The 12,937-nt window shown below is 50.0% G+C and overlaps 1 protein-coding gene across 1 annotated transcript; it reads right to left on the bottom strand.

Annotated features, from left to right (window-relative positions):
- Positions 1–304: 304 nt before the first annotated feature.
- On the bottom strand, positions 305–11,241 carry TTC24 (tetratricopeptide repeat domain 24). The gene is made up of 11 exons (XM_032792242.2): positions 10,453–11,241; positions 9,638–9,853; positions 7,920–8,048; positions 7,461–7,582; positions 6,462–6,581; positions 5,767–5,873; positions 5,476–5,639; positions 4,300–4,453; positions 2,623–2,705; positions 1,412–1,469; positions 305–1,045 (listed from the first exon to the last, which is right to left on the bottom strand). Exons 1-11 carry the CDS (start codon positions 11,210–11,212, stop codon positions 943–945), a joined length of 2,016 nt encoding a protein of 671 aa, XP_032648133.1. The 5' UTR covers positions 11,213–11,241; the 3' UTR covers positions 305–942.
- Positions 11,242–12,937: the final 1,696 nt, after the last annotated feature.

The raw sequence follows: 12,937 nt of genomic DNA, 5'->3' as shown, positions 1-12,937 counted from the left end.
CGCCCTAGGCGCACGGCCATTTCGCCGCCCCCTGCGCTGATCCCACGGCTCCGGTGGAGCTGCCGCAGCCGTGCCTGCAGGTGGTCCACTGGAGCCGCACGAGCAGCCGACCGTCCGCAGGCATGACTGTGGCAGCTCTACCAGAGCCGCGGACCAACAGACCCTCCGCAGGCATGCCTGCAGCAGGTCAACCGGAGCCGCCTGCCGCCCCCCCTGGCAAAATGCCACCCCCTGAATAATCCTGGCGCCCTAGGCGATTGCCTAGGCTGCCTAAACGGTAGTGCTGGTCCTGACGGCACCCCATTGAAGAGCAGCTTACAGCCAAATTATTGCAAAGCAACGTATGGTGACGACTGATTGCCAGCTATTTGTACAGTGTGCAGAGTCAAACAGCAGTAGAGAGGGAGAGGAAAAAGGCAAGAAAGGAAGGAGGAAAGCTATATTTGCAATTTATTATTTGTAAGCCATAGCACCCAGGAGCCCCACTCATGGATCCTGACCCCATGGTGCGAGGAGCTGTACAAAACAACGGTCCCTGCCCCAAAGAGTTTCACCTAAACTTGCATCGTGGATTTCTAATGTCAGGAAGGACCACTGTGGTCCTCTAGTCTGGCTAATACATGGCTGGAGGATTGTGCTCAGCCATCCCTATGCTGAGCCCAACAACTTGTGGAAAGACATCCTGTCTTGTGTGTCGGTCAAAATGAGCTGGAGATTCGGCAAGATGGAGATTGCTCCAGAGGGCGAGGGATGCAGAGGAGAAGGCCCTTGCACCAGTGGTGGAGGGACAGAGAGGAGGACGGTGCCTTAAAGAAGTTGTGGGGAAGTCTGTGAAGGGCTTTGTAGACAGGGAAAGGTAAACATGCCCTGCACTCTGCTGTGACACAATGTCTAAGCATCCCTGGCTAACTCAGAGCAAAGCCGAGCCTCTGTAATTTACCATCACATGAGCGTGCACATTATGGACTCCAACCTGCGTCTCCTTTGCTGTGGCCAGGGCTCCGGTCTGTTGCCAGGGAGACATCCAGCTGGGTTGGCAGCAGCTCTAGGAGGGGAGCAAACACGAGGGGAGCAATTAACGTTGTTTTTAGGTGTTCCAGCTACGACACAGGGCGAGGAGTTGCAGTGACTCCTCATGCGGCTGGGGGATCAGATAGGTGAGCTGGCTGGGCAGCGGATTCCACTATCTAGCAGTTCTGGCTTCTGTTTCCAAGCTCCCACCGCTAGGCCACACTTCTTCCAGCTCTACTTGGTACCCGAGCAATGGCCTAGTTTCCTTGCTGGGGTGCTGCAGAGAAGTTGGTGGGGTGAATTCAGTGCATGATCCCAACCCAACTCCCAATGGACCTACTCTCGACAAACGATCCCACCCCCATGGCTTGGGAACTGTTCCCACTGCAGCATCACCTACCGCTCCAGGGTCCTTGTTCTCAGTTGTAGGGTTTCATAGTCGTGAGGGCCTGTGAAATCTGATGGAAAAGAGCAACACTCAGCAACGTCCCGAGTGGAAACATTTATTTCCAGTCGATACAAAATATTGGCCGTTTGCTTGTATTTTACAGCGTGGTTTCCATGGAAGACAATGGAGTTATACCAGGCATGAACCTGGCCTGATAAACATAGGAACGGCCGAATGGATCACTCCCAACGTCCACCTAGTCCAATCCTGTCTGTGACAGTGGCCAGCCGCATGGTCAGAGGAAGGTGTAAGAACCTTCCATTTCTTTTGGTCTTCAGAGCAAGCCTGTCTGCCTGTCTGGAAGAGATGCATTAGCCAAAGTTCTTGGGTTCAGTTCTGTGGTGACTGAGTGGAATTTAAAGGCCTGTGTTATATGATCTGACCTTAAACTCTATGAATTAAACTCTGTGCAACCTCTGCAGTAGGCAGATGGGGGATTATCTGTCCCCTACGTAGATCTCATGCTGGTTTTTAATAGTTAGGTCTCAGCTTCAGCCCTGGACCATGAGAGATTCCTTCCAGAATTTGCTGTCATTAATTATGAAAGCTCCGTCTACTCCTGATACCCACATAAATGTCCAATCCCTGATACACACTTAATACAAACCAGTGGATCATGTCTAATAACCAAATACAGCCCCCATGGCTTGTTTCAAGGACTTATTCAGAAATCAGAGAACCCAGGTCTCTTGTCACCCAGTTCAGCACTCTATCCACTGCACTGTGCTGCCTCTGATTTCATAGCATACTACGCACACTTTGCATAGGCGTGCATGCCGAACTGCCACCCCCAAGTGTTCAACACACATCAGCCCCCCTAAAATAATGAAATTTAAAATAGTAATAATTAAAAATAAATGTTAGGGTTGTTTTTATTTAGTCTGGGGTATTTTTATCCTCTAGTGTTACACTCAGTTCATGTTTTCAAAACTTTTCTTTGCAATCACAAGGGCTAGAACCATTTAAAAAGAACCCTGAGAGCTGACAGTCTCATGCAATCACCTGACTCCAGCAGCTGGGGCTCGAAGAAAAACCCCAAATATCGTAAGACTCTCAGAGCTTTGGATATGCTGCAAAGGACAGCACAAGGTGCAGGCCAATGGGGAATCAGTACCTAGCATTGCTTTCTTTATACGGCATCAATATTTTGTTTTCCTGCTTACTTTTCAATGATTGATGGAGTCTCCCATTCTGCAGGCAGTTGTAGTAGAAAGGATCCGGATGCAGGTAAGTGTTGTTCAAATTGCTAGGTGAACAAAGCAAAGGCACTTTGATATGACAGTGACAGGATAATCAGAAACAGGACAGGCTAAATTAGAGTCTGAATTTTCATTTACACTAGGGCCCTTTACGCTGCTGTGCCATGAGAATTCACACCTAGATCTTCATGTCTAATTCACTAACAAAAAGACTCCGTAGAACCTGAGCTACGGTTGCTCTCATTGGTCATTTCTCATTTTCCAAACCCTACAAAATTCAGAAATACCAAGCCAAGGTTTAATTGTTAATTTCTCTGTGTAATGAAACATCAAGATTCGTGTATTTTCCCTTCACTAAATCACACCCCAACCGTGCCTCCAATCAGAATACCAATTACAATTATTTTTACACCTGCTTGGGGTTAATATTATGTATCTTTTATCTAATAGGATGTGTAATTTTAGCTAATATCAATTCTAATTATTTTTATACCTGTTTTAGCCCTTCATTTGGAGTCTTATAAGGGTGGGAACTACCAGTGCCTAAAGTGAGCTGAAAAAAGTGTGTTGGAGGGGGGTCTATTGTCGTCTGGGCGCACCCACTTTGGTAAAATGGTGCTTAAAGTGCACCACATGGCGACCCTGGTCAATTTTTATTATTTTCTGGCTGGGTCTGTGACCCCTCTGACCCTCTCCCCACACATGTTAAGCAATAGTAAGTCCTATATTGCAATCATAATATAGTATTTTTCCATCAGTGTTGTGATGGGTGATCTAGGCATTTGCTGCCCCCTCCTGGAGGCCCCACTGCCTTTGTGCAAGCCCCTCGAAGAAGGCCTCCTTTTGAAGAAAAAGAGCAGTGAATTCAGACCTCCAAGAACTGCCTCGAGTGGCCACCCAGGGTCAGTTGCTGGCAGGACCAGCCAGAATTGGTCCTCCACTGGCTAGAAAGGCCAGGAGCAGGCAAAAGCCAATCAGAGCCCAGCACGGAAGAGAAAAAGGGCTGGTTGTGTCTTCTAGGGGAACTGGGCCAGGGAAGGCAGGATCTCTCCTGTTTTTTTTTTTTAACCCAAGAAACCAGTCCCAAGATAGGCCCTTACCCATCTTCCTAGTCATCCTTTCCCTGGCCATTGGAGAGTGCTGCTCCCCACAGTGGGGATAGAACCCAGGAGTCCAGACTCCTCATCCATTGCAGTAATTAGCAGACAACACTGGGGCTACCTTTGACTTCACCATTTTGGTTGGGCCCCTGAAGGACTCTAGTTCTTATGTTATGAAATTAAAGGCCAGGCAGCCACCTTGAGTTAGACATTGATTTACTGCTGTTAAATTAAGGCACGCTTGCTTTGCAAGATGGCTCAAGTGAACCCAGGACAAGTGTATCTACAATTTATGTATAACTTAGGTTAACATACAACATGGACACTAAGCTTTGTGTCTCTCCAAGAGTCTGTCAAGGCCCCCTCAGTCTTCTTGTGAAATCTGTATCCTGATACAACAGCACCGAGCAACTTTATGGTTACACCACTTCGTGATGCAATGTCCCCGTCCACCATCAGTGTCACAGCTTCATGCTGAACAATTTCCTAGGGCACTTTTACCAGCCAGCACCTATTTTGAGTCTCTCTCTCTTTTACCCACCTATTAGCCTGAGGCTGGTTGTGATATTCTGGAGCCATGAGAGCGCTGCTGAGCTCCTTGCAGCAATTGTGTGCTAGCACCGGGTGGCAGCGTGGGTCTCTGTGATCTAGCGTGGATCCTTCCGCCAGGACCGTCGTGTGTGCAGCACCCACCTCTTCAAAGAAGATGTTTAAATGGTTAGGTAATAATTATAATTAATAATACAATGCCGATCTGATATATTGCATTTTTCATCAGCCGATCTCAAAGCGTCTTATGAAAAAGGTCAGTATCATCCCCATTGTACTGATGGGGAAACCGAGGCACAGAGCGGGGAAGTGATTTGCCCAAGGTCACCCAGCAGGCCAGCAGCAGAGCTGGTAACAGAACCTATATTTCTCTGTGCTGTAACTTGCCATTTGTAAAACAGAGATAATCCTTTAGAGAGACAAGGTGGGTGAGCAAATAGCTTTTATTGGCCCAACTTCGGCTGGGGAGAGAGAGAAGCTTTTGAGCCACGCAGAGCTGTTCTTCAGGTCTGGGAAAGGAACTCGGAGCATCACAGGTGGAACAGATTTGCTTAGTGTAAGTAGTTAGCTCATATTGTAAGGGATTGTGCAAGACAGAGGGGCCCATTAAAACTTCTGCAGTCACAGGATAAAAAGAGGAGGTTAGTGGGTTACAGATGGTTGCACTAAGCCATAAAACCAGTGTCTCTGTTCAGTCCATGGTTTTCCGTGTCGAGCGGGGTTAGGAATTTAAGCTCCCAGGCTCGTCTTTTGAAAGTGTTGGGCAGGTTTCTTGTAAGAATGAGAACTGACAGTGACAGAGAGCGATCGCTGTATATCTGTGACGCTGGGAGCACCTTTCCCAGCCCTGAAGAAGAGCTCTGGGTAAGCTTGAAAGCTGGTCTCTTGCACCACCAGCAGCTGGTCCCATAAAAACTGCTACCTCCCCCACCTTGTCTCTCTAACGTCCTGGGACCAACCCGGGTACTGCTACACTCCATATAATAATCCTCTGTCATTGAGACCTACGTCCTTCCGGGCTGGGACTGCATGTGCAGCAGTGTGCAGGAGGTCAGGCTAGATGATCATGCTGGCCCCTTTTGAAATTCAAGTCGATGAGAACAGGGCTTAGGGACCTTGACACGTTGCTGTCGTACCAAACATTATTCCAATCTGCCCAGCCCCTTACCTGAAGCCCTGTAACTTGGTCCCTTCAGAGGCTGCCTCCCAGTGTGTTGCGAGCCACCCCGGGCCCTTCGCTGTGGAGAAGGTCTCCGATGCATTGAAGCACCCAGCACGGACTCGTATTGCTCCTCTGTGGTCTCTGCTGGGGGGATGTGCTTCACGAAGGACCTGTTATAGCCACAGAGAAGAAGGTGGCTTTCTGCTTTAGGTACTGACTGCGTCCAACAAGATGGGAAGGGAAGGGGAACGACCCCCACAGTGATGGGTGTCATGTTGTCCATGCTGCCCTACTTACGAATTGCTGCCCTGGTGCAATGGCTGGGGCCTGTTCCCATGCCCCTGGTGCAGTGCTGTGGAAAACCGGACCTGACTGGAGGTCTGTAACTTCCCAGGAAAGTGTTTCTGTGCAGAGAGAGAGAGAGAATCAGTGCCTAGAAACTACAGCATTGGGAGTGATAGAAAGATCCATCTCAATGGGACAGATAGATAGATAGATGGGTGTGTGTGTAGATAGATAGATGTGTGTCGATTGGATGGATGGATAGATAGACAGATGTGTGTCGATTGGATGGATGGATAGATAGACGGGTGTCTATGTAGATAGATACATGTGTATAGGGATAGACAGATGTGTGTTGATAGGATAGATACGTTGATCGATCTCAGGTAAAGCAAACAAACCTCTTTTCCTTGTTTAGTGATATAGAGCAGATTGGTCACTTGACCTGTATTGTCTCTTGCTGTGCCCTTATGTCTTAGCTGTGCCCCGCCTGGGGGTTTACAGGGGGCTGTTTTGGCCAACGTTATGCAGCCACCGCAGCATACGGAGCCTTTGTGCATTTAAGAACCAAGCCTCAAAAACGTGCCAGGGCCAGCCATGCAGACCCACCAGCGCCCGACCGCAGCTCTAAACACCTTGCGCTGGCTGATCACGCAGAGCAGGGCTAATTTCAGTCCCCAGAGGCCAAGGGGAAGCCGTTCATTACTCACCAGCGGTGCAGCCGCGGTTATCCCACCCCCATGGGAGAAGCGGCTGTTCAGGGAGAGCTGGTACTGGATGGCATCCGTGAGCTTGTTCACGATCCGCTCCTGGGCGGTTTCAGGGACGTCCTGCCGGGAAGTGGAAGAGGGCCCTGTTAGACCAAACGGGGAGAAGAAGTGGCCGGTGCTACAATCCTGCACGTGGGCCTGAGTCCCCAGTCTGACTGAATCGGGGCATGGTCGTGCTTTTGAACCTCTTGGCCCCCCCCACGTTGCTTTCCTGGCAGGGATCCCAAATTAAACAGGAAGCGTTCGGATGAACGAATAATATCCTAGTTTGCCCAGGCCTGAGGCGCTCCAAGAACTTTAGGAGCCTAATAAAAGCCTCACACCCCGCCCCCCACTGATCAATCTGGTCAGTATCATTATTTCCATTGTACCTTGGGAGGGGAGGGGAGGTCACTGGTGGTGGGGATTGGACCCCAGGATCTCAAAGCACTAGCCAGAGCTAAAAGACCCTGCTCCATTTGCGAAGGCTGTAGCGGGCTCGTCCTCCCAGCCGTCACTTGAGGAGAGACCCGCTCATTAACAGGGTCGCCCAGAGGATTCAGGGGGCCTGAGGTCTTCGGTGGTGGTGGGGCTCCTCCTGCCGAATTGCCGCCGAAGACCCAGCACTTTGGCAGCGGGTCCTGGGGTGGAAGGACCCCGTGCCACTGAATTGCCGCTGAAGACCCGGAGCAGAAGAAGCTCCGGGGACCTGGACCACATGAGAGTTTTCAGGGGCCCCTGGAGCAAGTGAGGGACCCCACTCCAGGGGCCCTGAAAAACTCCCGTGGGGGCCTCTGCGGGGCCCAGGGCAAATTGCCCCCCCAGGTGGCCCTGCTCATTACGAGGGCGCAGACACCCCGAATTGCACAAACAGGGCCTTAGTCCTGACAGACAGTGGCCACTGGCTTTAAGTTCAGGCTTGGTGGGGTGTGGCTTGGTCTACACACCCAGACGCCTTACCCGGCACTTCGAGAGCAATGTTAGTGCCTCCTTGTAATGCAGGATCGCCTTCTCGGGGTCTCCTAAGTGGAAGCGGGCTGCTCCTAGCCCTTCACAAGCCTGCCACTGCCCAGGGAGGTCATCTGGACACAGAGGGGGAGACTGGGTCAGAAGACAGAGCAGTAGGGTCAGACGTCATCCCAGTATTCCCTGGTGCTGTGCCAGCCCATTCCTGCAGTGTCGACTCCGAAGGAAGAGCAGCACCTTCCCAGTCACCAATACCACTTCCTTTAGCTTCCTTGGCGGCCTCCCACCCAAGGGCTGATCCAGCCTGAATCTGCTTAGCTTGGGAGGGCTGCTTAGATAACAGAACTGAGCGGTGCAGGCTGTTACCAGGCCCCCAACATGCTCCTAGGGAGAAAAACCTGCCCACGGGCTAGAGATGGAGAATGCCCCATCCTGAGCCGTGGCTCCCCTTACCCGAATCCTTGAAGGCCTGCATGGCGTGCAGATAGTTCTCGCCCGCAGCCTCGTGGTCCCCCAGCTGGCTGAATGCATAGGCCAAGTTGCCAAAACACTGACCTTGAGCCTTTCTGTTCCCCAGCATACCTGGAAACAGACAAACACATCCATTTTCAGAGCCGGGGTTATGCTGGGTACGTCCACACTGCAATCGGGAGGTGTGCCTGCAGCTCCTGTGGGCACCCCTCAACTAGCTTTGATCTAGCCAGCTCAAGGAACATTACAGGCTGTGCACTGGCATATGCTGCACCCTGGGCATAAACTTGTGTGGGTAAAAAACCCACTTCTTCAGATGCATGGAGAAGTGGGTTTTTTTACCCACGAAAGCTTATTCCCTAATAAATCTGTTAGTCTTTAAGTTGCCACTGGACTCCTCATTGTTTCAGTAGGCGTCCCAGGGTCCCTGCACCACCATTTGGCACAGGGCCTTGTGGGACCTTTTTGCAGTGTATTTGCAGCTGCCACCAAGAGGCAAACCAAAGTATTTCCTACTTCATACTAAACACTGGCTTTCACCTTTGTGTGTTGCAGTGAAAAATACCTTTTGTAAATGAGTCTGTCTGAGCCTCCATAGGGGCAACAGTGGCTCACCAAGTCAGTTAATTAATTCTCTTGCATAAAGCTATCTTGAAGTTAAGTATTATTCATCAGAGTGAAGTATTCTTCCAGTAATCTAATCAACTAAAGATACTGCTGACTGAAAAACTGCCAGGTCTTACAAGAAGTCCCCCAGTCCTGAAACATCTTTGGAAGCTAAAGCATGAAGTACATAGAAAAAGGCTCTATATTTCCCTCAACAGAAACAGCATCATTTTGCTGGCTCAAAGCGAAAATTATTTTACCCCAGTTGTCTGAAGAACATATTTTAAAGTTTCTTACTTATTTTAAAGTTTCTTATTGTGGGATAGCAACCCTCCCCATGGGAAATTGTGGGAACTTGAGGTCAAATTCCATAATTCCCTTTGCTCCATCCCAAGGATACTTTTTTTAAAAATCACAATACCTATTTAACTTGTGGAACTCACCGCTACAGGACAGTGAGGACACGATTTTAAAAAGGACTATGCAATTATCATCCATGATTACATTAGATAAGATAAAGAAATTATTTGGGTTATAAACTCTCATGCTTCAGCCTACGGGTCTCATCACTAACTGAATGGGCTAAGAAGAGACTTTCTGGTTATTCTATAACGTCGACTAGGGTTTTTTTTCCTCTTCCTCTGACCCAGTGGGTCCTAGCCATGGGTCAGATCCCCTGTGCGAATTTATGTGTTCCTAAGATGTTCTAGCTGCCATCATCAATGAGCCAGAGACCATCAATGCTGCATCAGCTCGGAAGTGCTGTGAGCGTCTGCTGTGTCCCATTGTCTGCATGTCAAAGAGAAAGGCACATGGGGGGAGGAGAGGGGTGCTGTTTAATTTGGGGTATCGAAGATGGGTGACATTCCTCTCCATGCTGAATCAGTAGCCGGGGTTCTGTCCTGTTAATGGATGGAAGACAAAATGTTATTAGTCTCCTTCCTCTTTTTATAGTCTAGCGCCCCTGAAAGGTTCTATACTGAGAGGCCCAGAGATCAAAATTCTCCCTTTAGTGTTCGTAAAAGGTTTTAGATGGAGAGTCCCAGAGCCTTCGATTCCAGCGCCCTGTGTTCTCCAGCCCCGCTGTCACCTACCATGCAGCAAAGCCGCTCTCTGGTGGAACCCCAGAGCCACACCGAAGTTCTCCAAGGTGTTGTGGGCGGCGCCCAGGTTCTGCAGCACCACGGCTTCCTTGCACCGATCTGCCCGGTCAGCTTGGCAGAGCAGGAGGGCTTTCTCGAAGCTTTTGGCTGCCAGGGAGAAGACCTTGAGCTGGGCGTAACTGAGGCCCATGTCGTTGTAGACCTTGCCTGTAGAGTGAGAGACAACTGGGTTGTGGTTGGTCTTGGGTTCTCAGATGAAAGGTCGGAAGACAAGAGAAAGGAGCAAGAACTCAGACTTCAAATGCATGACTAAGTGAGCAGCATAAACCAAATGACCTTACTGGAGAAGTTAGTTATATGAAAAGAGCCATTGTGTACTCTTGGCCTAAACAACTTTGGTTTTAGACAAAGGCAGAGAGAAAGAAAGAGAGAGAGAGAAGGTGCAGACACAATGCGTGTGTTTCCTTCATGCTGCATCTGGACAGGACACAAAGCGGCAGCAGAGCGCTCCTAGGAATTTACTGTGCCATACAAAGAAAACCACTTTTACACCAGCTGCACAGATCCATACCAGGTTTGATCCCTAGCCTGCGGCCTCCATGAAGGAGAGCACAGCATGTGTGTCTTCTCTGAAACATGCTGCGCTTCAAGGGACACAAAATGGCACCTGCCTCCAGCTAGGTTCCTAGGAATGTAAAAGTGCCTTACAAAGAAAGGACAGGGCTGTGCACTACAGGCTTGTTATAGGCTTGAATCACGGAGCTGCAGCTCGCATGGCTTGGTAGTCCCAAGTCACCCAGCCTTACCCAGCAAGACCTTGTTTGGGATGTTCTCACACAGCAGCTGGCATTTGTTCAGCACTTCCATGATCTCCCCTGCCCCGTACCACCGGCTCTGCAGCATGTAATTACTGGCCTCAGCCAGGGCCACCACGGCACCTTCTAGCTTCTCAGCCATGGTGTAGGCCTGCCCGGCTTCCTGGAAACACTGGGCTGCCCGCGAAGGGTCCTGCATCCCCAAGTAACAGTAGCCCATCTTCATATAGGCACTGGCCTGGTTGCCAGCCTGGGTTGGGCAGTAGTGACCCAAGGCCTTGCGGAAATGCTCCAGGGCCTTGGGGAAGTCTTGTAGCCCCTCATGGGCCACCCCGATGTTAAAGTAAAGGTCTCCCAAGTGCTCCCCAGCCTCCCCCTCCTTGGGCTGGGACTTGAGTAGGAACTCCAGGCCCTTTCCTGGCTTCCCGATCTCCACGTAGGCCGCCCCCAGGTTGAAAGCACAGGCCTTCTGGACCTGCGCGCTCGGGGTTTCCAATGACAAGAGAAAGGCCTTCTTGAAGCAAGCCAAGGCCTCCTGAGCCTCCCCAAGCAACAGGGCCTGGTGGCCTGCCTTGGTGAGGCCTTCAGTCTCAGCTTGGCTCTTCAGAGGCTTGTCTCTTGCTTCTCGTGCCTCCGCAGGGGCCGTGGCCTTCTCCTTCCATTTCTTCTTCTTCTTCTTGGAGGCCAGAGGTGCGGGGAGATCTGGGTCCACAGGGAGAGCTTCTGACCCAGTGGATTTTACCGAAGCCATTGACAGTTCTGGTGAGGATGGGACATGGAGGGCCTGCAGAAGACAAGAGGAGAGGGTCACACAGATGGGTCCACGTGGGGACTGATCCAACATGGGAGTCTTCCCACTGACTACAACGGCCGTTGAATCAGACCCCAAAGTAACATTAGGTTAGGCTCTAGTCAGGCCACTGCTCCGGTCCACCATTATCCCCCCCACATCTGCGGGGGATATTTCATTGCACAGCTGTGATCACCAGCATTTCCTTGCAGGCAACTGCTCCCACAAGCAGCACATGAGCAGCGAAAGGTCCAACATGAGCCAATGGCCGGAAGTTGAAGCTAGACAAACTGGAAATCAGGTGTAAATTTTTGACAGTGAGGGTAATTAGCCACTGGAACAATTTACCCAGGGTCGTGGTGGATTCTCCATCGCTGACCATTTTAAAATCAAGACTGGTTTTTTTCCTAAAAGCTCTGCTCTAGGACTTATTTTGGGGAAGTTCTCTGGCCTGTGGTATGCAGGAGGGCAGAGAAGATGATCACAGTGATCCCTTCTGGAATCTACACATCGATCTATACAAGGGTGCAGATTTAACACCAAGCTCCAAGAGCAGCCAATGTCTAATTCATGGGAGATGGGAGGAATTTTTCCCAGGCGTGGGGACATGGCACGAAGTGGGGACTATCCCATAGCAGCCTTCTGCTGGCTTCCTCTAAGCCGTTGGGATTAGAGACAGGATAGTGGCCTAGATGGACCACTGGTCTGATCAGTTCCTAAGTTCCTAGCCATGATGGCTAATATTTTGCCATGTACCACTCTGCCGTTGCTGCATAAGGGGCCAAATGCAGCCCCTGGGATACTTGATGTATTTCTGAAAGCCCCTGCTCCTACAGTCAGGTGATGACATGCATCCGACGAAGTGGGTATTCACCCACAAAAGCTCATGCTCCAATATGTCTGTTAGTCTATAAGGTGCCACAGGACTCTTTGCTGTGATGACATGACAATCTCAGCTTTCATTTTCTCAAAAATAATTAAGTTTCTAGCGTTTATGGTTGAAGAGAAAAAGCTTGAAAACATGACCTGGGCACAGCCCTAGAGACTATAAAAAAAAAAAATCTAAAGGGAACTTAAAAAGAGCCTAAAATGTATTGTGTAAAATCTCATGATTTCGGGGGAGGCTTTTGAATCCTTGGGGTTGGTCTTACTGCTGTTAAAGCAGCAGCGTTTACACCACAGCTGAGTTATCCATGCATGGGATCTTGGGTCACTGGGTGCTGTGTTAGCATTTCCTGCCTATCCATGTGTGGCGTAGCTGAGCTAGGTTGGCTGCAGGGACGTCCCAACTTTGACGCTTTTAAAATTTCGATCAGACCTGCAAGAATCACACTGACCTGGCAGGGCTCAGTTACCAGGGAGGCTGGGAAACGTGTCAAAGTGGAGTGAACAACAGCATTTAAGGGGCTGGGAGATAAATTAAAAAGAACTAAATAAACCTAGATTGGCTAGATGGAGACTCAAATGGAGAGACAACGGTGACTGTTTACACTCTGCTCTGGGCCTCATTCTCATTCCCATTACAGCCCCCTTACACTGCTCTGGCAGCGTGAAGAGGCTTAAAGTGGGGGCAACTCCTTACACTGCCAAAGTGATGTAAAGAGGCCTTAGTGTAAATGGAAATCAGAGCCCTAATTATACAGAACATCAACATTCGGAGTTCCTTAATCTCTCTGCTCCCTCTGC

This window comes from Chelonoidis abingdonii, chromosome 11 (assembly GCF_003597395.2).
Source record: "Chelonoidis abingdonii isolate Lonesome George chromosome 11, CheloAbing_2.0, whole genome shotgun sequence".
In the NCBI taxonomy this organism is placed as follows: domain Eukaryota; kingdom Metazoa; phylum Chordata; order Testudines; family Testudinidae; genus Chelonoidis; species Chelonoidis abingdonii.
Note: the sequence above shows the minus strand (reverse complement) of the source record. Positions and strands in the feature narration are given on the sequence as shown.

Excerpts from the sequence above, each read along its gene's own strand:
- TTC24 (XM_032792242.2), bottom strand. The coding sequence starts at position 11,212 with ATGGCTTCGGTAAAATCCACTGGGTCAGAAGCTCTCCCTGTGGACCCA. Across the intron at positions 5,874-6,461 it reads TAACCGCGGCTGCACCGCTG|AAACACTTTCCTGGGAAGTT; the intron begins GTGAGTAATGAA and ends CTCTCTGCACAG. Across the intron at positions 2,706-4,299 it reads AACCAGCCTCAGGCTAATAG|CAATTTGAACAACACTTACC; the intron begins GTGGGTAAAAGA and ends TTGTTCACCTAG.